Source organism: Drosophila willistoni, chromosome 3R, assembly GCF_018902025.1.
Source record: "Drosophila willistoni isolate 14030-0811.24 chromosome 3R, UCI_dwil_1.1, whole genome shotgun sequence".
NCBI lineage: Eukaryota > Metazoa > Arthropoda > Insecta > Diptera > Drosophilidae > Drosophila > Drosophila willistoni.
The window spans coordinates 25,927,254-25,951,901 of NC_061086.1; the positions used below are offsets into that span (position 1 = coordinate 25,927,254).

At 37.8% G+C, this 24,648-nt stretch overlaps 7 protein-coding genes across 8 annotated transcripts in view; 5 read left to right on the forward strand and 2 right to left on the reverse strand.

The window, feature by feature from the left end:
• The window catches only part of LOC6648010, a 32,234-nt gene extending 22,349 nt beyond the window's left edge, over positions 1 to 9,885 (reverse strand). Inside the window, exons 1-2 of one of the 2 annotated variants that reach the window (XM_015177382.3) lie at positions 9,599 to 9,885; positions 2,888 to 3,164 (exon numbers count right to left, since the gene is read on the reverse strand). In XM_015177382.3, coding sequence (XP_015032868.1) covers positions 2,888 to 2,897 — 10 coding nt within the window. In that variant the 5' untranslated portion in view covers positions 2,898 to 3,164; positions 9,599 to 9,885. Of the gene's footprint in view, positions 1 to 2,887; positions 3,165 to 7,017; positions 7,106 to 9,598 lie in introns of those variants that run through there. The other variant, XM_023178337.2, reaches the window with a different exon arrangement.
• Positions 9,886 to 10,744: 859 nt separating this feature from the next.
• Positions 10,745 to 11,083, forward strand: LOC111519229. The gene has a single exon (XM_023178901.2). It carries the CDS (start codon positions 10,766 to 10,768, stop codon positions 11,021 to 11,023), a length of 258 nt encoding a protein of 85 aa, XP_023034669.1. The 5' UTR covers positions 10,745 to 10,765; the 3' UTR covers positions 11,024 to 11,083.
• A 1,136-nt stretch (positions 11,084 to 12,219) lies between these two features.
• Positions 12,220 to 17,833, forward strand: LOC6648008. Its single transcript, XM_002069815.4, has 6 exons — positions 12,220 to 12,326; positions 13,130 to 13,479; positions 13,541 to 14,333; positions 14,392 to 14,819; positions 14,878 to 15,592; positions 15,666 to 17,833. Exons 2-6 carry the CDS (start codon positions 13,142 to 13,144, stop codon positions 17,376 to 17,378), a joined length of 3,987 nt encoding a protein of 1,328 aa, XP_002069851.1. The 5' UTR covers positions 12,220 to 12,326; positions 13,130 to 13,141; the 3' UTR covers positions 17,379 to 17,833.
• A 680-nt stretch (positions 17,834 to 18,513) lies between these two features.
• LOC6648007 (cystatin-like protein) lies at positions 18,514 to 19,129 on the forward strand. The gene is made up of 2 exons (XM_002069814.4): positions 18,514 to 18,750; positions 18,815 to 19,129. Exons 1-2 carry the CDS (start codon positions 18,626 to 18,628, stop codon positions 19,008 to 19,010), a joined length of 321 nt encoding a protein of 106 aa, XP_002069850.1. The 5' UTR covers positions 18,514 to 18,625; the 3' UTR covers positions 19,011 to 19,129.
• A 19-nt stretch (positions 19,130 to 19,148) lies between these two features.
• Positions 19,149 to 19,741, reverse strand: LOC6648006 (cystatin-like protein). Its single transcript, XM_002069813.3, has 2 exons — positions 19,409 to 19,741; positions 19,149 to 19,347 (listed from the first exon to the last, which is right to left on the reverse strand). The coding sequence occupies exons 1-2, from the start codon at positions 19,594 to 19,596 to the stop codon at positions 19,149 to 19,151; spliced, it is 387 nt and encodes a 128-aa protein (XP_002069849.1). The 5' UTR covers positions 19,597 to 19,741.
• A 388-nt stretch (positions 19,742 to 20,129) lies between these two features.
• Positions 20,130 to 20,656, forward strand: LOC6648005 (cystatin-like protein). Its single transcript, XM_002069812.4, has 2 exons — positions 20,130 to 20,343; positions 20,409 to 20,656. The coding sequence occupies exons 1-2, from the start codon at positions 20,168 to 20,170 to the stop codon at positions 20,605 to 20,607; spliced, it is 375 nt and encodes a 124-aa protein (XP_002069848.1). The 5' UTR covers positions 20,130 to 20,167; the 3' UTR covers positions 20,608 to 20,656.
• Positions 20,657 to 22,193: 1,537 nt separating this feature from the next.
• On the forward strand, positions 22,194 to 22,809 carry LOC6648004 (sarcocystatin-A). The gene is made up of 3 exons (XM_002069811.4): positions 22,194 to 22,318; positions 22,384 to 22,490; positions 22,546 to 22,809. Exons 1-3 carry the CDS (start codon positions 22,259 to 22,261, stop codon positions 22,739 to 22,741), a joined length of 363 nt encoding a protein of 120 aa, XP_002069847.1. The 5' UTR covers positions 22,194 to 22,258; the 3' UTR covers positions 22,742 to 22,809.
• Positions 22,810 to 24,648: the final 1,839 nt, after the last annotated feature.

Here is a 24,648-nt window from a genome sequence, read left to right on the forward strand (position 1 = left end):
GCCATGGTTGCGCATCGTTTCATTTCATTCACGAAATTTGATCAAGTTCTATTCTGAAAGAAATGTATCTACCTACCTACCTAGTCCTATGGCCACTCCCACTCCCACTTGCACTCTAAATTCATCTTGTGGCAAATGATTATGAGGTGTGTAATTAAAATTTTTACGCTCTTGTCTTTGGGCATGTAATTCAATTATGAAGAATCATTTGTAGCAGATGAACGAATGTCTGGATGCCTGGCAGGGTTTAGTTTTTAGACTATTTTTAGAGAGAGAGATCGAGAGGAAAAGAGGGAGTCAGAGCAGCCCCTGAGTCTAGGAGTTGATTTATGCCAGGGCCATATATATGTTATACAGCTAATTGTTGCTAATAATTCCTGGAAAATGAAACGAGACGATAAAAATGGAAAATAAATAAGTAAACTATCAAAATGATTCAACTCATTGTCTCTCTGTTATTTTTTTTTTGTATTTTTATTTTGCGTAAACAATGCTAAACTGGGCAAATGTCTGGCTGTGTTTCTTTGGTGACGTCGTCGTCAGCAACGTGATCGAGACCAATTGGTAGTGCCTCTGGTCCACTTTTCTTTCAATGTCTGACGGCAGCGTTAATAGATTTCTTTATTGTCTGCCGCTGCCAGCTGTCGATATATACAAAGTCAGACAGAGACCAAGACAATGCAAATTAATTTGCGTAAATATTTATAAACATTTACAGGAGCATTATTAATAAATTTAGACGTGCATTTCAGGTGCGGCAGCAGTAAAATTATGACGAAGATTAAACTTGCATCCCAGTGAGTCAGTCTGGCATGTGAATCTACTCATAATTATTCACATTACGTCAATGAAAGATTCAGATTCTGATTCACAGACAGTTGGTCAAAAATTTCACTTATGCCCAATTAAGCCAAATGAATAGAGTCATTGAACTAAATAACAAAACAAATAGTATTCAATGCCTAATCTATGGGAATTCTTGTGAATGAACCACAAATTCAATGAGCTAACAATAATGACAGTTTTTATAGTAAATTTATCTATGTATATGTATATAACTGCATAATGAATAGAAATGCTCCAACTGTCCATTGAGTGCAATTAAAATGCGCAAATGAATGAAATTCAATGCAGATTTAATGAATGATTTACTTAGACAACGATGACAGAAACTATTTATATAAATAAAATGGCACAAAGACAAACGCAGAACTTGATGGAAGTGTGCTAACCTCAAATCACACAGACCATTTAATACTCTATGTGTGTGGGGTGAGTTGGCATAGACACAATTATGAAATCAGTTTAGAGACTAGCTAAAAACCACAAAGATCAGATAAACAAATTTTCTGTAGCAGTTTAAATTAAGCTTTTGGCAATAAAAGGCTTAAATTTTTTTGGAAAATCCTCAACTCATCTCGCAAGCCAAACATTTGATCAAAAATGTAACAAATAGGATGATTTAAGAATCCAAATAATATAACCTTCTGTAAATACAGAAGAAGGAGGCCTCGAAACCAACAGCTTCCAGAGTTTTTCTCTTTGTTCTGGCAAACTGCTCCTCAAAAATTATATACCCTTACGGATAGATCACTCTATATTATATATATATACATATATTCATATAGACGAGGATGCGGGCAGTGGCACTAGTCCATTGAGTGAATGGGCGAGGGTTGGTCGCTTCTATCTCTATCTATCCATCTATCTCTGTGCGTTTGCGTCTCTTTGCCTGGCTGTGTTTTTGTGTTTTAATTGCATCATTTCCCATATCAGGCGGGGGCTATAGATGTGATTATTTGTTCTACATACATAAATAAAAATAAAGAGAAAATGTAAAAAGGGCAGAAAGAAATAATGCAACAACAATAACAACAACAACAACAACAAGCTAAACTCCACTGGAATTGGGGCCATGCCGATGGCAAGCCACAAAATCTGACTAATTAGATGACTTTTGTATAGCAGAATTTGGATTTTGTTTTGTTATTTATTATTGTTGAGGCTGTCCTTTTATTGTTATTATTGCTAGACAAATTGATGGATGACCTCGCATCTTGTAACTATATTTGAAACTGTATCTCTATCTCAAAGTCTACATATGCAGATAGATTGATTGCCTCTGCATTTGAGACCCTGGGAAACTATTGCACTTTCTCGTTGCTATTTTTTAGGTGGGCTCCCCTCCCCCATCTCGCTTCATAATCGTAGGAGGGGCAAGATCTTGGCATGTTCAGTGTACGCCCAATTGTTTCTACTGTTTTGTTTTGGCTCTACTTTTGAGTTCTTCAACAATACTTAAGTGGGTTGATCCCATACCCTGGCCTAGACTAATCGTTTCACTTTTCACTCCTAGCGACAGAGACACAGAGAGAGAGATCGACTGAGCGAGGTCATAAGATAAATGCGTTGGCGTTCTGGGAAATTGCTAATGTGTTTAGGTTCTCTAATGCTCGACTATGTTTTTCCATTTTCCACACAGTAGTCCCCGTGTATCTACTACTACAAACTCGATTTGGTGTCAAGTTAAGGCCGAGGCGTGAACGAAATTGTCATGTTTATGTCGTGTATGGGACACGCATCGCTTAGGCAAGTCACCAACTATAGAACCAAATCTAGTTAAGTAGAAAAATCATGTATTAATATCTTGTAATGTTGGTTGGAGGAATTTTGATTTCTGAGGAGGTTTCTTTGTACGATTTGCCGCAAAATTTAATGATGATTCGGCAATTCTTATTCTTGCTATCCATTTTGGCAATTAATCTAATTAATTGTGTCTTATACAGATCAGGACACAACTTGAGGACTACAAACTTGTATAAAAAACTTTAATTTATATAAGATTATATATTTAAAATTAATTTATTTATAATTTATTCGCACTTACCTACAGACATTTTGGCGATTCTTTATTTAAATGGATCTATGCTAATTGTTCTTCAGCAATTGCTTTGGCCAATAATAATTATTCTTTTCTTTTTTGTTTTGGCTATGTTTTCTAGTTTTAGTTTGTCTCCATATGAGGATTAAAGTTGCTGCCTATCGCAGGGCGCGGGGGCTTTGCACTTGTTTTGGCCGCTTAAGGTGCTTCCGGCGGATGTGACAACAACAAACAAACCAGAGTCCAAAAAGTTTTTGGTCAAACCACTAAGCCAGCAAGCAACCTGAGAAAGATAGATAGACAACATAGACAAAGGGGTAAGCATAACAATTATTATTTTTCTTCTTCTCTCAATTAATTATGCGCATGGCAAAGCAGCAAAGCACAGGTGCCTGATGGAAGGGGGAATTTGGTAACAAAAAGGGACAAGAACAAAATTAAAACTATAATACATACAATGGGAAAACTTATGGCTAACGGTTAACAAAACCATATGGAATCCTCAATAGTTTTTCAATCCCCCAAGAGAAACGGAAGCCAAAAGAGTTTTTCCCCAAACACGGATACCAAATTGTGGCCGGAAATGCAGCAATATACTCGTACATAACTAGCCCGGAAGGTGACATCAAAAAAAAAACATTGAGCATTGAGAAAATACATATATATACTATCTACTTGTTATTATATAGTTGTCATTGGTTGTTGGCCCACCAAAGTTGTTTCAAAATTTTACAACTTCCCCTTTGGAATGCACCACAAGGGGGAACTTGGAGCAGTTTAAATGGAGGCAGTCAGGCCAGACCAGAAACCGCAATTAGTACATCAAATTATTAAGTACAAGTGGGTAATAAATGGAAAACAAAAAACATTTTAATAGCTGCGCCAAATACGGCGGAGTTGTAGCTACATTATGTTGGTATTTGCCATTTGCTTGAAATATTTTTGTTGTATTTGTTTTTTTATTGGCATATTTCTGATTTAGTTGCCAATTAATATTCACGCCGCATAACAAACCGCAAAGTGATTTCTCGATTTCTGCTCGGCTCATTGGCCATCCCATAGCTCCTCACTCCTAGGCGTCGATATCGCAATCATCGGGCATCTATATATCAACACCTATCCATTTCACTAGCATAAATCGCTGGATTTGAATTTGTGTCGAAACCTTGACGAATAAAATATAAAAAAGTTCTCATTTTATGACCACTCTATGCGTAGCATATCAAAATTCTAGAAGAAATAAGCAACAAATTTGATTTAGGTTTGATATGAAAAGAAAGATCAATGATCCATTGATCTACTACAAACACAAACCTACACACACACACACACATAGGCATATCAATTGATTTATTTGCCTAGTCTTTCCATGATTTTGAAATAATTTCTTGCACTGCTTGTAATTACTTTTCTTTATTATGTTTTAGGAAAAATTTATGAAATTTTCCCAACATTGGGAAATTTTATTTTACATATGTATGTAAATTGTCTTATGGCATATCATTTAAAAAATTTATACAACTCAATGTTCAACTCCTTTTTTTTAAAGGAATTTCTCCATTAGCTAAGAAATTATTGCTACAGATTTCCTTATATCAACTAGTTCTTGGAAATACAAGGCCATAACATATGAGAAGTAAATATAATTTTCATAACAATTTTGTACATGAAAGCATGAAAGGCTATTAAAGATGAAACATCAGAAAAAGATATATGTATAAACTTATGTTACTTGCCATTCAGTCTATATCAGAAGTACATATTATACTAAAGAAAAGGAACTCTGTGCCTTCAAAAAGGACAAGTACATTTAAAAGGTTTGTTTTCGGTTTCTAGTTGGACCCATCCAAAGACCAAACAAACCCAAATTAAACCATAAAACGCTAAGTCGATATCACAAAATCAACCGTGACTAAGTTTAAATTGACTCACGATTTTAGGTATGTTTATTAATTAATAAAGTTTATTATTCTAAATATCGACAACTAAACTGAGTATAAAACATCTACTTAATATTCCTAAAATTGTTGGCTATAGAAATGTAAGTGCAAGAAACATGAAATTGTTTACAATTTTGTTGTAACCCAATTTGAAAATGTACTGCAACATACCCACATAAAGAGAAGGAAAGACAGAAAGAGAGAGGGAGAGAGAGAGTGCGGGAAAAGTTCTCCAAATTCTTGATTTTGTTTTTGTTTCAGCGTTGTTTATGCCATGGTAATATCTAAATTTAGTTAGGAATTCTGTGGGAAATATTATAGGCATATGTAGCCTGTACACGTTTTGGCATTGAATGCACGATTTTGAATATGAATATATAGAATACTTATAATAAAGTCATTAAAAATGAAAAATTATTAAGTAAATAAGTCATTAAAAAACTCATAAATGTGCCTCTTAAAGGCTTTAATGTCTCACATTTGGAGACACGCGATGAAGAGAGAGAAAGCAAAACAGAGAGAGAGCGAGAATTGAGACTTTAGCAGACTGAGAAAAGCAATTAAAGTGCACAATTTGGGATGATGGTGGGTCTATAGGCGAGAGGGGAAAAGCCTTCGTTTAAGACGATTATTTCATTTAAGATGGTGACATTCATTTGCATATCAATTTGAGAGTTTTCTGCTCTGTTCTGTTCTGTTCTGTTGTTCTCTTCTACTGACTTTTTTATACATTTCGCTTATATATGGGCATTTTTTTCGGGCTTGATTGCTACGATTTTCATTACGGTTTACCGGAAATTCCAATTTAGGTAAATGCGCCGTTGAATGCAGGCAGCCAACCAGGCAGGCAAACCAAGCCGAGAAGATATGAGTGGAGAGGAGAGGAGAGAAGACGGCCCGGGCAGGGCAGCCAAAACAGTTCAGTCCAAGCACGAAGCGGGATTAATGTGCTGACATCCCCAGGAACGCCGCACAAGATCAAGTGGAGCATGCCATGATGGAGACGACAGTTGCTGACTGACTGATGAGGCGAGGTGAGGGTTCTGTAAGGGGAAACAGTAGTTCCCCTTTATCGGCGAGACATGTCTGCTGGCATATCTTTTGTTTTTATTCCCATACATATAGTCCTATAGTCATTCTATATAGTATTTGTAGCTAAATCTGCTTAATCAATCGACATCGATTGATTGCCAAATGTCTGATTTATTTTGGCTACTTCACTAGAAATTCCTTGTGCGTATTTAAGAAACAATAAATTTCATTTAGTTGTTATAAACAAATTTTGGCCAAAATAGCTGGCCAAATAATACCCGCAAATATGTGCGTTGTTATTGGGAAATTTCTGCTAAAAATACTCATCTGGGCATCAAACCGAGAATGATGGATTAGTTAACGTAAAAAGATACTAGCTGCCATTTTAACCCAAAAGATTTCTTAAGCACAAATCCTAAAAATAAATGCTCTAAGAGAAATGTCTAAGCACTTGTGTTTTCTTTTAGAAAATTTATGTTAAAAAATGTTAAGTTGTTTTTAAAAAAAGTTTTAGATTAATCACTGAGCTCTTTAAATTTTATTGACATTTAATAGGAAATCTGGTAGTACATCGGTCTGAATTTAAATGGCCTGAAAAGCTTACCAAAATATAATATTCTAACTTTATCTTATTAATTGCTGATAATAGTTTGATAATTTAGAAGTAAATTGTGACCCAAAACGTTATTATAAAAATATCAAATACTAAAAGGGCAACTTTAACTTAGTGTAGGGAGTTTTTTTTTGGTAATAGAACCCACACATTACATGACATATTCAAAGAATAAACTCAGAGAAAGAAGTCATTTTCCATAATTTCCCACGAAAGAAGAAAAACCATTTAGCATCTCATACTAAACACATCAATAGATAATGGAAAGTGCTATAGGAATCATTTATGTCTATTGTATCTATTCATCTATATATTTATCCATAATACAAAAACAGAAAGTTAAAATAATCATAATCATTAATCTTGAATTTAGAAATTTATTTGGAGCCTTGCAAATAATAATTTGGTGAGTCGTTTGCATGTATCTATACTAAAAGTTTCCAAAATGAAACTTCTAAAATTTAATATCAAATATTCAAATTTTTCTTTTAGCTAATTTTATGATAATGGAAATCGAAAAATCACTAGCACACAATTGATGTATGATGTACCTTATGGTCCTTTATGGATTGTACAAATTCTGAACAATAACTGCTTGAGGGAATGTGCCTGGTGTGTGGTTTATTATACTGATAACCATTTCGATCGAGTCTTTATCACATTGAACACTATAGCACATACCATACGAAATCGGCACGTAGAATTCGCATCAAAAGTGAACCGAACGATCGCACACAACAACCGATTTGGAAAATATTTAATATTATAAACAAGATCGTTTACAAAATCGTTTATTACACGTTTTTCGTAACGCTTCAATTGTGCAGTTCTTTTGGTAAATTAAATAAAATCGAATAAATCAATTGAAGCGTTTTCGAATTTGTCAAAAAGCCAATAAAAGTAAAGGAAAAAGAAAAATCTTCAAAAATCGCGCCCGACTACGAAATGTTTTGAGCGCGACAACCATACACAATGCCAATAAAATTTATAATAAATTTGCTCAATAAAAAAATACAAATACAAAAAAAGAAAAGAAAACAAAAAAAAGAAATACGTCAGAGAACAAGAGAACATTTGTCTGCATGTGTGTGTACACAGAAGCAAAGTCAATTTATTTGCGCAATAACAAAAAGATCGTTTATAAACAATTAAAAATAATTTGCTAGATGACCAAAAGGCAAACAATTTGAATTTGAATTGAAAGAGAAAGAGAGAGAGAGAGACTCAAAGTACTTAAGAGAAACAGCAATTAAGAGAGAAAGTTGCTCAAAAAAGTTGTGGCAAGTTTATTAATAAAGAAAACGGAATAGATTTAGATTAGAGAGAAACAGAGAGAAGGAGAAAGAGAGAGAGAGAGAGTGAAAGAGAGGCCAGTAAATGTAGGACAACAGCTGATCGACAGGCATACATAAGCCAAATAGAAATCACTCATAAGCAATGTTGTACATTCCTTTGTGCCTTTCGCCCACTCGATCATATTTTTGTTGTTTTTACCACCCATTTTAAAGAAAATTAATCATGCAAGCTATGGTAATTATTTTCTTTCCAAGAATTTCATCTGCATTTCACTTCTGTTTGAATTCCCTCGTCCAAAAAATGTTCAATAATTCTGTTTGTCTCTTTTGTTTTTGTTTTTTGCATTTGTGTCAAGTTTTTGTTCAATTCTGTTTTGGCCCGCTTATCGCGATCAGCCGACCGAAATGAATGTGTGCCAACTTGTATTTTATGTGGGTGCACCATGAAGCAAACAGAATTCTACATAGATAGACAGATACATAAATTTCGTACGTTTCGAGGCCCCATTCAACAATGATGTGTAAAATTGTTAAGCAATAATTATGCAAAATGTTGAAAGAATTAAAATTTAGTTCAATTGTCGCAAAGTTTTCAACGCCTTGTCTATGGCAAAACGAGAATTCCTATTGTCTCAGATGGCTAAGAAATTTCGTTTTATTTTAGTTGTAAAGAAATTTATCAAGAATCGAGATAACACACTTGAAAAAAAATGTTACAAAAACTAATTCTTGATATCTTGATCTGACAAAAATCTTTAAAAGCTTGTTCCTTTTTTATCTTATGATAATCTAGTAGGCGAAAAATATAGTCTAATCTAGTTTTACATCTTCAAGTTAAGCACCTTGTCTTTTATCTTTTATCTTCTATCCATGATGACCCTAAAGGTATGCTATGAAAAACAACGACTCAAAGACTCTGATGGAATCTATTCCATTTAAACGCATAACAAAATTCCATTTAAAGTCTGCCATCCATAATTAATACCAAATCTTTTTTTCCCCAACCAGTCAATACCAAACACATATAAAAACTGAAATCATTGTTCGAATATTTCATATATGCTATGTGTGTGTGTGTGTGTGTGTGTGTGTGTGTGTGTGTGTGTGTGTGTGTGTTGGTGTGCTGCTGTGTGGGGGGAGAAGAAGTGCTTGGAATATTAATTAAAGTTTGCGCTTAGTTTGATTTCTTCCACAATGGCAAAAGGCAGACAACAAGTGTTTTGCGTTGTAAAAACAAGCGAAAGCAAAGGGAAACAACAACAAATCGAAAGCAAAAAAACAAATTGTATATGTATATGAAGAGATTCACTATGCCTTAAAAAATACCCTGTAGAAAGTCCTAAATAGCCATCAGTCGACTTTAATGCTCCTTTTTCAGGCATTTTACAATCATTATGTTGGCATTATGATCGTTGATATACCCTTTCAGTCCTCTGTATATACATACAGGGTATTTGGTAAAAAAAAAAACATTCAAATTCAAATTAAACGCATTCCAGAGAAGAGCAAAAATCAACGGGCGAAGCATGCAAAACGCGTAACCAAAAGCCAAGAGGAGAGAGAGGGAGACAGTGTGAGATCAGAGCCGGGAGATTAAAAGGCGGCAAATGCAGCTAGTATCGAGAGGAACTGGCTAGAAGGGGAGTGCGAAGGGAGAAGGGGTTGCGGGTGGGGTATTGCATAAATGGCGACCCTCTTTGGGATTTAAGACACGCATCTTGCATATTTCGCCTTGATGTTGATCGACAGTTTGACATTTTTTATGTCGTCGTTGCTGCCTGTCAAAAGGATGGCGGTTATTTTTTTTCTGTTTTTCTTTTTTCCGTAATGCACTTACAACGTCAAGTAGCTAGCAATAGACAGAGAAGGAGATATATCTGTAGCACAGCACTGCACTTCTGATGCGGTTCACTCACTCATACACACACACACGAAGCACGTTGCAGGTGCTCTAGATTTAACGGTAAACTAGAATTCAATCACAGTTCATTGGGCTGATGTTTTCTGTTTTGTTTCTTTTCAATTTTCCCAAACTCATTTGCTCGAACAAATGGTACAACAAACGGTACATAGCGTACGTTCCACACCAAAAACACACCGAACATTAAATAGCGGATCAGATCATTGGGGCCCCCGAAAAGCACGAGCGAAGCAAGCGAAAAGCAACGAGCAACAGAGCGGGTGGAATTGAATCGAACACAAAAACTTTGGCGCGAACGTGATCCACCGCTCGCCATTTGCATTTCTGTGGCATGCTCTGTGCGTGTCTGTGTGCTCTAGAGATGAGCATGGGCCTCTTTTTGGGGCACGGCACGGACAGACACAGGCGCTTTTAATCAACATTTTTAACCCAATTTTTTGTTGCATGTTCAAGTATTTTATTAATGCTATTTAATATGATATTATCCAAGTTTTTCATTTAAAATTGTGCCAGAAGTAGAAAAAGAGTCGAAACAATTGCTTGAGCAGTTTTCAACCAACTTCTGAAAAAATAAGAGGTAAATATCTATAGTTGGCTCTTTGTCACTACTTAGCACTCTTTAAAATCTTTAAGAAAAGTAATCACGTTTTAAATAAGCTAAAATCTAAATTAACAATGCGGCTGAGTTCGTTTTAAGTCATTAAGAAGATTTTCACTTCTTTTTGGACTTCTGCCTACCGTGCATCGAGACTTTGGCCAAAACGGAATTTAAAATAAAATTTAAAATAGACACGGCACGGCCCATGCCCATCTCTAGTGTGCTCTTAATTTGATAATCCAAAAGAGAAGACCAGCGAGAATGAAGAGTGGTGTGGATCGGAAAGAGAATTTTATGTATACGACGCACATTTAAACGATTTGATAAGCAAATACATATATTTGCTAAATGTGTTCTATAGAACACCTGAACTAACTTTTATTTTTTATTGGTTTTTAGTTAATCCCCAAGCATCTTGTGTTGGTATTAAGAGGTACAAGTTTTTGGCAAATTTACGCCAGTCGTTTAAAGATCGAGCTATCAAAATGTCTTGCCTGAAATATTTACTACTATCGCTTGCCATTTTCATTTACCTGGATCAAACGGATGCCGTTACCTGTGATGTGGCCCCACTCGATGCGAATTGCATTAATTGTCTACTCTATCCCACCAATACCGAATGCTTGGCCAGGTATTTGTCAACGAGCAGCACCACAGTAGCCCCAAGAGGCAGAGGACGTCGACGACTTCGTAGATTCTTCAATAGGCTTGTAAATCGCATTAATCCTAAGAGTTGGTTCTAAAATAAATATTTTGATTGAATTGTAACTGACAGCAATACGAATGGTTCAAAATTAAAGAGCTTAAACAATGAAATTGTAGAGTTTGAATTAAATAAATTGATCTAAAGAATGAATTTGAACCGGAAGCGGGAATATTTTTGCGACCGGAAATAAATGTCATCTGTTCAATTGTAGAAATTTTGATAACTGAATAAAGGAATACCAGCTAATCAAGTCTGACAGAGTATAAAAAAATTTGGGACTCCCTATGACCTGAGAATTCCTGATAGAAATTAGCCTGAAAAATGCAATTAAAAAACGATCAAATTTTGTTTTTAAGTGAATTTATTCAAATCGTTTTCGTTATGAATCTGGATTAGCCTGATTTCCTTTTAACTTTGATAACTCGCTTGGCTTTGTAGTTCATTTTAATCTTGAATCTCTTCCTTCGGGGACCAGTTTTTGTGGGGGTTTTCTTAGTGGTTGCATCCACCGTGGATGTAGCTGCTGTTGTTGATGGTGTTGCTGCCGTCGTTGATGGTGCCGGTGTGCTCGTAGCCTCAGTAGTTGTGGTGGTGGTTGTGGTGCATTCATCATTGTCAGGATCGGTGGTGCAGTCAATGCAAGCTGTGTCCGTTGGATCTTCTGTACATGTTACTGCTTCTACGCCAGATAATTGCCAACTCAGACAATAGAATAATGCAATGAAAAGGATTAAATATTTGGATAATTGCATCTTTAAAGACGTGCTTGCTTTTTCGAATTGCCTATACCACAAAGTATGAACTTGAAACTTATTAACTACCATATTTATACCGAAGCCGCAATTGTTTACTTCTTTGAAAAATTGGCAATACGAATTTTGTTATTTCAGATGTTTCAAATTTCATGTATAGGCTTTTGTCTTGAGAAATTTGGCAATATTTACTGATCAAATTATTGACATAGATATATTGCCGTGTTTTTTTTCTTTTGAAAATGTTTGTACGTCATTATTTGTTTAATTAATATTATTCTCAATCAAATATCAGCAGATGTTAGATTAGGCAATAATATGAGCAGCAGTTTGAAAAAATCAATTGCGCGGTTAAAAATCTAGCTCCTAATTGAGGAGTTTAACTGTAGTCGATAAATATATTCAGCTATAGCTACTTAAGCATCACCCCCAGTTGAAAATTTCTGGCAACCCTGTTCGGAACAGCCATGGCAATTCTAATTCTTCTTTCTCTGGTCGTTCGTGAACATTTTGCAAGAATTTATTTCGCCGCATTTAAAAACGGCCGCTTAAAAGAATGCAATCGTAAAGTTCGGATTAAATCAAAAGGTAAATAGCCGGGACTGAGTCGTACTTCACTTTGACATATTTAACCTCAAAGTGGACCTCAGCAAAGTGAACCAAAATAAATTGAAAATAAAAATTGCGTCTGAAAATTGGGCGTGATGTAACCGCGTGGCGCTGGAACGATACATTTCAGTTGGTCAGCACTTTGTCGGTGGGAAAGTTAAAAGGGTCCAGATGTTTGTTTATATTCGGCTTTTAGTCTGGAATATAAATAAAACGACTTAACCTCATTTTGTGTCCGAATTGGTGTTTATAATTGGAATATTTCTTATGACAAAAACCCTTTGGGGGCCATGAACAAAGCAGCAACAAACACAATGTGTTGGAGCGGGAAAGCTAGTGTGTGTTGGCTGGAAAGCTTCAGTGATACCATAATAAAAAGCCAAAGTTTATTATGTTTGATGTAAAGATTTTTCATAATTCTCAGAACAATATGTTTAAATAGAAGTTTGTTTTTACTATTATTTTTTTATGGTTTAATCTCAAGCTTGTTTATTGCTTGTCAACAGAATGTAATTTAAAAGATTAATTCTTATAGCCAAATCAAATGGAGGTAAAGCAGAAATAGAGTGGTTTCCCACCACCATTGGAATATCACATGGTGGCAACACTGCCACCAGTTTTTTTGCTCTCCTTTTCTCTCCCACGAACTAGAGCACATGTTGAGCTGCCAATTGTTGCTCGCGTCTGACAAACAAAAAACGAAAACAAATCACTTTATTGTTGTTGTTGTGTGATGCATTGATTTTCGTGTTCGGTTAATAATTGAACAAACTCTGTTGCAGGCCAAGAGAGTGATGAACAATTCGAGTTATGGTAGATTCCAATGGATACAGCACCACGCCTCCGGCGACGAGACGGAGGCGGAAACCATAGTCGGAGGCGATAGGGAACCTACAACTGCTTTTTTGGTAAATGGCACTGCCCCGGACGAAGATCTCGATCACATGGCGGCCGAAAATCTAATTTTCATGGCACGCGATGGCCAGCTGGATGAAATTATAGCTGCGAATGATGCGGATTCGGGCGGTGCCGTGCTAGCCTATGCCTCGGACAAACCTTTTGATGATGAAGCCGAGGTGGTCACCGAAGAGGTCATTACCGATGACTGGGTCCAACATCAGGGAGCGGAGAGGTAAGTGATAAATAAAAATCTTTCTAAGCTAGAAATTTCAATTTCGTTCTTTCTTTTAAAGGGTGGAAATTGCTGCAGAGCAAATAGCTGGTACCACAAGTTCCCAAGAGCTATTGGATATGGAGCAGGATGAATATACAGTGCTGCGTCCATATCCCTGTGATTTCTGCAGTCGCCGGTTTCGCAAAAAGGGCAGCCTCAACAATCATATGCAGGCCCATCAGAACGATCGGCCGCATCTCTGCAAACTGTGTGGCGCCCGCTTCTCACGTCGCGGGGAGCTGATTAGTCATTTCAAAGCCCATGCGGAGGCCCAGGATGCAGCCGATGCTGAAGCAGCAGCAGCAGCGGCCGCTGCTTCCGCCGCAGCAGTACCGTCTTCGTCGTGTGCATCAGTAAAGTACGAACAGCAACAGCAACGTCAACTGGATGATCACTACTACGAGCAGGATTGGCCATTATATCAGCAAGAGCAGAATCAAGAGCAGCAATGCTTGATCGTATCCAGCAGTGAGGTTCCGCAGTTGATGCAACAAACGAACTATATGACCGAAACCAACAGCAATTTGGCCACACCAGTGGCATCTGCATCTCGAGGCAGGATAAGTCGACTAAAGCCCAAAGAGGAGACCACCCAGTATATTGTGATTACCGAGAGTGTGCAGAATGAACCGGCTCAGAGCCAGGTGGTGGCCACATCTACTTTAGTTGAACCGTCATCAGGCGTTGTGTCCGCCTCAGATCCTCCTGAACATCTTCTTAATTTCCCAGTCCTGGATGAGGGCAAACCATTTGTCTGTCAGGAATGTGGCTTAGCCTTTGCCCGGGAGAAGGCTCTGGTGTCTCATATTAAGGTATGTTTGGATGACACGGCACCCACAGTCCCAGGATTAATCTTAACTCTTTTTTCAGAATCACCGCGTGGACTCACCCTTTGAGTGCAACCAGTGCCAGGAAATGTTCTGGGACAACAACAGCCTGCAGGAGCATCAGAAGACTCATCAGTTTGAGGAGAGTAACTCGGAATACGATCCGGCTTCGGCGTCAGATAGTGGCAGCGAGTCGGAACAGGAGGATCAGCAGCTTTATGGTGAATTCTATTGCAACGAATGCGGCATTTCCTTTCACAGGCAGAATCTGCTACGTCGCCATGCCAAAGAGCAGCACCACAAGTCCGCCAATGGAGCGCATCCATCAGAGAGCCACCAGCAGGAATTTGGCGACGCGGAAAATGCCACGGAAGGCTCTCCGCATTGTTGTCATACATGTGGCAAAGCTTATCCCAGCGCCCTCGAGCTGCTTGCTCATGCAGAGATTCATGCCCGTTTTCCGCCCTTTAAGTAAGTTTAGTCGAAGTTAGCAATGCTGAGCCACTAATGGATTTCTCTTGGATTATAGGTGTGTCCTGTGTGGGATGAGTTTCTATGAGGAGCAAGCTATTAAGCGTCATTTGCACACCCGCCATCCCCAAGAACTGAAGCCCAATTCGTGTGTGTTGTGCGGCAAGGAGTGCCGCGATAGAAAGGCTCTCATCAAACACGCCTGGGACCATTCACGTGAGAAGTGTCACTCCTGCTCCAAATGCGGCAAAAACTTTCACAACAAAGCCCGACTGAAGCGCCATATGGCATCTCATAGGGATAAATCGGTCGTCTGTGAGGTTTGCCAGGAAGAATTCCCCGATGGGCGAACTCTATCGAATCATCGACACTCACACAGCACCACTTCGCCGGGCAAACTGTTTCCCTGTCATGAGTGTGGAAAAACATTCGGCTCACGTAGCTCCCAGCAGATCCACGTACGTATCCACACGGGGGAACGTCCATATGGCTGTCGCTATTGCTGGAAAGCATTCGCCGATGGCGGAACCCTGCGCAAGCATGAACGCATTCACACTGGCGAAAAACCCTATGCCTGTTCGGTCTGTCCACGTGCCTTTAATCAGCGTGTGGTTCTTCGTGAGCATATTCGCTCCCATCATTCGGGTCTCGATGTGACAAAAGGAACCTATCACTGTACAGTCTGTTCGGCCGACTTACCCTCATCTAACGAGTTGATCCAGCATCTCATCCAGCATAGTGACTCGAACACGGCCAAGCAAAGAGCGCCCATTGTAAGTAAAACTTGATTTTATTTCGTTATGGCTTTGAATCGATTTCATCCCTCGCTCTTCCATTTTCTTGTAGACTGGTCCACGGAAATACAAACGGCGCCGCAAGTTACAGCCTCATGAGATAGCTCAAATGCGTGATGAGCACCAAGATGTTGAAACTGCCGGCGATGATGGTTTAGTCGAAGACGAGGGCGACGAGTATGCCACTGACATTGACATCTGTGACTTTGATATGGAGAATGTGGATGATATCTTTGATATGGCTTCATCTACGCATACCAACAAAAAAGAAAGACGCAAGAAACCCGTCACAAAGGACTCCAAACCAGTGCGCAATGGAACCGGGGCCAAGGGGCCGGATAAAACTACATCTAAACAGCGCTTTGACTCCAATAGTAGTCAATCGGAGCGTATGTGGGACGAGAAACTTTTGCAGGATAATCAAGTGGCCTTCTTTCAAATTGACTCGCTGGTGGTGGTTAACGATACCACTCTTGAACCAGCCAGCTCTGTGACTTGTTCCAATGGTGTGGGGAATGCGGCAAGGACGCGAAGAGCTGTCAAACAATCAGCCCAGACCAAACTGCCTGCGCCAGTTGATAGTAAAACCGATGTGATTGCCACTGCCGCAACCTATGCTTCTTCTGGGAATACGAATAGCCGCAGCAAAAAGAAGACTACAAGCAAACCAAGTGCCTCCACCACCTCGCGTCCCCGTATGATACACACTGAAAAGACTAAAATGCCTCGAGCAACGGCCACAGAGAGCTCGAATGGTGGTGGAGCGGCAGGAGTGAGTACCACTAAAAGGACTCGCGCCAAAACCTATATAACGCGCACAGAGACTAACAATCTGGATTTGCTTGCGGGAGGTGGCGGCAATCGTGCCAAACCAAGTTCCACCGCCCCTGGAAATATTGTAGACGACTATGAGATCATTTCCCCTGCCACTCAACCTCCTAATCAGATAAGTTCCAGCCCGCTGCATATAAAGCAAGAACAGGAGCAGCAGCGTGTTCAGATGATGTACGACGATACGCTCCTCATTGATGCAGCACTCCTACGTGAGAAGACCTACGAGAAATACAATCCCAGCATTGTTAATGATTTGGAGGAGATTCTTCGGTCACCACTTAAAAACGATCGCAACACAAGTCGCCTGCGTTTCACCAGTGAATCCTCTACAACTCCACAGTTCCTGCCCGGTGAGGAGCAAAACCTCATTAAAATTGAACCAACTTCACCCGATCTACGTGAAATGGTTGAGGGCCAACAGCGGATGACAAATTGTAATATTGCCACGCCCACAACATCCTCATCATCGTCGTCAACAGCAGCATCCAATTCCCGGCACTTGCGTCAACTTACAGCCAACAGTCAGAGGACAGCAGGCAGCAAACGACCTAGCAGCAGCACCAGCACCTCCAGCAAAGCTGCATCCACAACTGCCTCAACGAGTTCCGCCAAGAAACCCGCTACTTCCTCATCCACGGTGGCCTCCAGCAAGGTCACCAGAAACACAGTCAGCAATTCCTATCTAAGCTATGGAGTTGGGGTAGATGCCTATAATGTGAATGTACCTGCCAATGCCAGCACTGCCGATGTGAATTCTGGTTTCTTCTCCATCTCCGAAGTTGTCTCCGCTGCCGAGACAGCCGATGCGGCAGCCAAAGAAGCGGCTGCCGGCAAAACGGAGCGAAAGACGCGAAGCTTTGAATGTGAAATGTGTTCGGCCATATTCTATGATCGAGCCCAATTGCTGGACCATGTTCACATTCACATTTAGAAGAAGGCTACAAGCATTTCAAATGGAACAAAAAAGATTGGCACACCAGGGTATTTGGCGCTTCGAATTAGCTATACGAATGGCATTAAATCTAGTTCTCCCAAATGATGATAAATGCCTCAACACTTTCTCATGGCAAACCTTGTATTTTTTTGAAAAGAAACATTAATCTAAAAATTATTTACCATATACATATATATCTTATATGAAGGTATATATATAAAATTGAACTAATTTCACATTTCTAACTGTGTATAGATGTTATCAAAGGTTGGGGTACTTCTTGATGTTGTACCATCAAGTCCTGATCGTTGATTTATGCGTTATTTAAATTGGATACTACATATATAAGAGAGCTAAGAGTTATTAAGGCTTTTTCAATTTGTACCTCAGCTTTTGTTTTTGATTGAAGAATAAGAATTGGTATATTGAATTAATAAATAAATATCATCTAATGGTTTTTTATTTGATATACAAAAAATGAAATTGCATTGCAAAGTGTCAAATATTTTGCATTCTTTACATTTAATAACATTTTGAAAATTAACTATTTGTAAATATTATTTCAAGAAGAAGAGGTAAACAAAAATGTTACTACAAACATAAATTTTTTTGTTGTATTATTCATACTAGTCAAATCAGATCGAGGTGGCCCACTAAAGAGAATTTTTCCCATATATTAAATGAAACAAACAATGAATTATTGTATGAATAGCTTTTATTTATCGGCTCTTTTGTATTATTATATAGGAAACTGTGATCTGTATAAATTACTCAGCCCTTTGACGTGAGATCATTGGATGAGTGAGAGTATATAATACACAGCTATATTCTGTGCTTTGTTTATCGTGTTCTAGGGGACAAGTATTTTTATTTTTTTTGTGGGTAATCGAAGAACTATTCGATAATTAATCTACATTTGGTCAGTTATGTTTAAGTTGAATGTTTTTGGCTCTCTTACTGTGATAATATATATGTAATTATCATTAAAGTGGAAATAACTGTAAACATAATCAATAAGTCAACGTGATTATCAGAGAGACAGAGAGAGAGAGAGAACGAGAGAGCAACCTCATGAGTGGGAGTAACAGCAGGCAGCTATTTGTTCAGCTCGCTCAGTCATGCCAGCTGAATGAGTCAGTCTCGGTTGATTTTTAATGACAACCGGTGCCGGCGATTTCACGCCTTGTTGTTCCCATATAAAATCCCCTTTTCCTGCTTACTTTTAGCTGATTTCAATAACAACAATGTCCGAGGACGGTGATATTTGTGGTGGCATAAGCCAACTGGTTGGCCAGGAACGTGAAGAGGCAATTCAGTTTCTGCATTCAACACTGGCTAAACTGAACGAATTAAATGGGCTTGGTTATCAGTGAGTAATTCTCTTTTTGAATTCTAAATATGTTGTAACCAACAAGTATTTTTTTACCCTGCAGAGCAATCGAGGTGACTTCCGTCACTGGTCAAGTGGTGTCTGGCACGCTAAATGTCTATCAAGTTAAACTGATGAAAGGAAACACTTCCGTGCAGTGCTGTGTGGAGATCTGGTCACAGCCCTGGCTCGAATCGAACGGCACAAATGTCAAAATCAAAGTCGAGGGCGATACCGAAGAAGAAGAATATACCTTCTAGTCAAAAATGTGTCGACTCTGAGTTATCTAAGACGTGTCTTTTTTTATGTCGCTTTTTAATGTTTCGTATAAGTTATTGCATTTTGTTCATTCCAGTTAATAAATATAACGACAATCTTATTACTCCCTTGGCAAGTGCCTACCAGGTTTGGCTTTGTTCAGTGTCATCTCCGGTGCATTGAATTTTAATATTGGTGCCATTCTCTGTCAGCCAAGGCTGTGTCCAGATCTTGACAGTGCAATCCTTGCCAGCCTCGTCGCCATGAGTGAGTTCCACTTGGAAGGTATTCAAGGTGCCGGCTACAGTTTGACCCTTCACCGAAGTAACTTTAGTAATCCTGTAGACAATTGTCATAAATATTTAAGTATAGGCAAAATCTTTTTCGAGTGTTCACCCACTTGTAGTTTGGTCCATTGCCAGTTACGAGTTTGGTCAGAGATGCGTCCAATAGGTCTAAGGCTTCCTTCCTACTATCCCCACTCAATTCCTTGGCAGCACCTCGTGGTGTCAGGCCCGCGCTACGACAGAAGGCTCCCAAGCTTAAGAGGATCACACAGAATAAATAGAATACTTTAGAGCTATACATTATTGAAACTGATGGAATTTAAACAAATCTAGCTCAATTTATAGCCAAAATCTTATCTATTTTTGGGAATTTAAATTTGGCAAACAATTATTTATCTCTCACTTATTGTCCGCCTCCTTTTTGGGTGTATTTTGTTCATGATTAAAACTAATTGTATATACTATATATAATATTATACTATCAATTAGAGATTTCTTGGTCCAAATGCATTATGCATTATAAAGAGTGTATAAAAAATCATTTCTTATCATATTCATTTTGTTGTATGAGATCGAAAACTGGTTTTGGGATTTAGTTTGATATTTTATTTTAAATTTCCACTCAGTTCTAATCAAGTGTAAAATTAACGAGATCTGTAGAAATGTTAAGAAATTGATTTCCATATTTAAATATTCAAAGTCTACTATTAGCATATAAATTATCATCGAGCTCCAAAGCACACACACATACACACACACAGAGAGAGATGCCAACAGATATAGAATTTCCATGGGTATATAACTGAGTGGTGTTCGCTCTGTGACTTCAGTTTATTCAGCGCTGTGTTATACCTCACACATCACCTTCAACTATGATGGCCTTTAAAGTTTTCGTTTTGCTCATGGGCTTGATTGCCCTCACCCATGCCGAGGACGCACCTGTTCTTGGTGGAGTAAGTGAATTGTCAGGGGATGAGAGGAAGGAAGCTCTCGCACTTCTGGACACCACATTGGCCAAATTGGCCACCGGTGATGGACCCAGCTACAAGTGAGTAGGAAAAACCCAATTTCTTTGAGGTTAATTTATATTTCACTCAATATCTCACTCTACAGATCTGTTAAGGTGACTTCAGTTACGGGTCAAGTGGTGTCCGGTACCTTGAATACCTACGAAACGGAGTTGGCCAATGGCGATGAGCCCAGCAAGACATGCACTGTGAAGATCTGGAGTCAGCCTTGGCTGAAGGAAAATGGCACCAACATCACAATCAAATGTGCCGGTGATGACAAAGAACTCGATAAGACCTGGTAGAAAATAAACACAAAGATCGAAAAATGCAAAATAAATGGAACATTTCGTACATACTTATCTTTTAACTAAGCTGAAAGCCACCTGTTTAATCAGCAATTGTGATCATGAGTTAAACAGTCACAACTATGATAATTTCAATTGGTTTTGCTTTATTTGAAAAGCTGTTTACTCACTTTACTTTCCCCAGGCTCCCTTAGAGTAATCTCTACTCTGGTCTGATGACTAGCCTTGAAACCTCATCTCAGATGTGACTGCGGTTATCACGAATGAATTGATATTTTCGACCCACACTAATTTGTTTTCACAAAATTGAATTGGTTTGCCTAATTAATTAACTGTGTAATTTTCCACCGATAAGATGATGGGAATGAAAAAAAAATGCTAGGGGGAACCACCGCCCTCTATTAAAAGCTGTTTGACAGCTTTAGACGAATTATATACTACTTTTTTGAGAAGTTTTAAGAGAAACCCATTTAAACTTATTTCTAAAAGTAAATTAAATTTGAAACTGCTCTAAAAAAAATTAGAAAATTATTAAAGTTTCGTATTTTGGTAGTTAATTTAATGCTAAATCGAATACCAAACAAATTTACGTATTCCCAAAGTTTTTCTGTCATTTGAACCACTGTGCGTCTTATAATTGTATGCATGTATAAGTGCACTCTCATAACCTGAAACGAATTAATAATCCGAGATCTTTGAACGTCTTTCTATAGCTTAATAATCGCATAAGGTATATGTATACCTAACCACATAATATATATTATATAATATTTAATTTGAATAAGTTTGCCCAGGTCAGGAGTTCTAGCAAATTGAGATAAAGATGGCAATTTAATGTCCCACTAATAGATAATCCAGTAATTAGTACTCTTACGTTTAAAATGCTTGACCAAATTTAAATAAACAATCTAAAATCTTAAATGTCTATTTCTAGTACAGTCTCAGAAGAACTTACTGAGTAAGTTAAGTTACTGAGTAAGTGTCAAGCCACAAACGTTGATGGAAATTTGTTTAGCATTTACTGTTTGCACTTATCAAACAAAACAATGTATGTACATATAGAAGGAGCTTGTATATATTCTAATAAATAATACTAACATTTTCAAAGTAAATTGTTTGGTTATAGATGATGTATGAATATTCAGATATGACTTTGAGCTTTTTTTTTTTGCTTGTTTGTTTTGTTTTTGCTGCCAAACAGCTTTTAATAGAGGGCGGTGGTTCCCCCTAGCATTTTTTTTTTTCATTCCCATCATCTTATCGGTGGAAAATTACACAAACCAACTCAATTTTGTGGAAACAAATTAGTGTAGGTCGAAAATATTAATTCATTTGGAGTCATGTAATGTGATAACCTTAGTCACAACTGAGATGAGGTTTCAAGGGATAAAAGCCGGTACAGACAAACAAAATTTTTGCTCAGAACTGTATTAGATTCAGAAGTCAGTTTAATAAGCAACGGAACCACTGTGCGACAAAGATCGCTCAACAATAGATGAGCGCAAACGTAAATAATGAGAAATTATTTTTGTCATTCTCGTCTCGGACTCTATAAAAGCGGCCAGTTGTCCCACATTAAGCGTTCAGTGTGAAATAGCTCTTTGTGTGGTGTGTCTAAAGAAGGCAAATTCAATCTTAAGGAAACAATATGTTTGCCATGAAAGTGATCTTTGTTTTGGGTCTGGCCCTTCTTGTCGCGGCTGATAACGTAAGAATTTTTGATAATGGAAAAGGTTCAATGTTTTGTATGGCCTTGGTATTGTCTATATGTAGATTCCCGGTGGCATTAGTAAATTGGAAGGTGACAGGCTGAAGGAAGCCGAGCAGACTCTTAATAACTCTCTGTCGAAATTGGCCAGCGGTGATGGTCCCAGTTACAAGTGAGTCGAATCGTCTAATGGTATAATAGCTGAACTAACTTTAATTTCGATGTAGATTGGGTAAAATCATTTCGGCCACCCATCAAGTTGTCGCAGGCAGCAAATACGTCTATGAAGTGGAACTGATCGATGGTGAGAGCAAGACGAAGCAGTGCAATGTCCAGATCTGGTCCAGACCCTGGGAGACAAATGGCACTGAAGTCACTTTCAATTGTCCATCAGAACCCCAAGTAGTGAAATCTCACGCCTAAAGAAACGCATCGGACAATTTCTTGTCCTCTCCCATGACATTGAAATAAAGTTTGCATTGGCAGTCACAGAATGAAAAAATTCAAGTCATTTGAGGGTGGGGACAAAGGCGTTACTTAATTAGTTACTTAGCGAGCAACTAAAAGATGATGTCAACAAATCTCACACATCGTACACATCTCACACTCACTCACACAGACACACACACACGCACACTTACAAGGCAACTGAAACTGGTTTAATTAACCGAATCCAATCAACAACAATATTTATTTATAGCAAAACTTATAACTTTTTCGTTCTCTTGATCAGTGCAAAGAGATTATTTCAAATTCTCCAAACTTTTCCCCATATACCCATAAAACTTGGATAATTTTTGGAGAATTCTTCATTTTCGGCTGGAAACAATTTTTTTAAGTTTCCTTATCTTGTTATTGCCATTAAAAGTGTGTAACATTAGAATAACTTTGGCATATAACATTTTGAAATCGTTTTGGAATTGACTGAGTTATAGGGTAAGATTATAAATTTTTAATTTAGTTCTTGTTACATATGTTGATCAAAGCAAAACTCACTCTTTGAGTTTTCAATTTAGCTAAATAATAGATGATTAGCTTCTACTTGATGTATCTGATTGCCCACAGAAAATGAATGAATCTATACAACAAGAAAAAAACTTTCAGAGTTTTTAAAAGGAATTTTGACAAGACTTTTTCATAAATTCTGTTAATTTCACTTTATTTTGAAAGCTACTCCAAACGAATATTGAATGTAAAATTTATGGGAATTCGTAAGTTCGATCTGCTTCTGCTGTTCTTTCTGTTTCCGATGGGGTATTCAGGGCTTCTGGCTGGTATACAATCTGAGCTACTGGCATTTGCCGTATCGGTACAGTCCGTGCAGTCAGTTGTTACAGTATTCGAACACGCCACAGCATCGCCATCTCTCACACAGAATATGGCTATAATGATGGCGAATGCGAGAACTAATGCACTGACTTTCATAATTGAAGATAATCGACAGATGATAAACCAAATCATCACACTTTCAGTGCTTTTATACCGAAGAAGTTCTATTTGGCTGAATATTTACCCAGTTGGCTTTAAATTATGTTTGGTCTAGTTCAATTAATTTTTGATTATTATCAAAAATTTGCTACAATAATATTTACAAAAGAAACAAATGAACTGACAGTCAATATCATTGAAGACACGCGTAAAAAATTCTCTTTAGATGGCTTGGTTAGTATGGTAGTGTATCTTGGTTTAAATTTATACAGAATTTTAGAAAATGTTCATCATAGTATACCAAGTTTTATTTTCAATCGCAACCTTTAAGCTGAGATAAAGGTTTGGCCCACGAATCGGCTAATCGGGTTTGTCTGGTCAAACTAATGAGATTCTTAAGCTTTCAGTATTAAGATTTGCGTACTCCGTGCAATCAGTAGTCACTGTAGCCAAACATGCCACAACATGGCCATCTCTCACATAGAATATGGCCAAAATGATGGTACAGTTCAGAATTAATCCTCTGACTTTCATATCTGCAAATGATCGAGAAATAAAAACAAATTTGGCAACTTTTATATTGTATTGGTTGTATTTGCTTACATATTTACGCAGTTGGCTTTAAATTTATTTGTTATTTTGGTCGCCTGTTATTTGGCTTTGTTCAATTAATTTCGATTATTATACCAAAAAAAAAAAAAGATGTCGCTACTAATATTTACTTAATGAATGCGTCAATTTCATAGAAGAAACGTCTGCTAAAATCTTCTTCAAAGTTAATTTTAAAGCTTGCTATGCAGCGAATATTGTGATAGCTGACAAAAGTAGATATTGCTAAATCGATTTGATATTTTAATTCTAATCATATAGACTTTCAGAAAAAGATATGTTCTTTTTGCTTG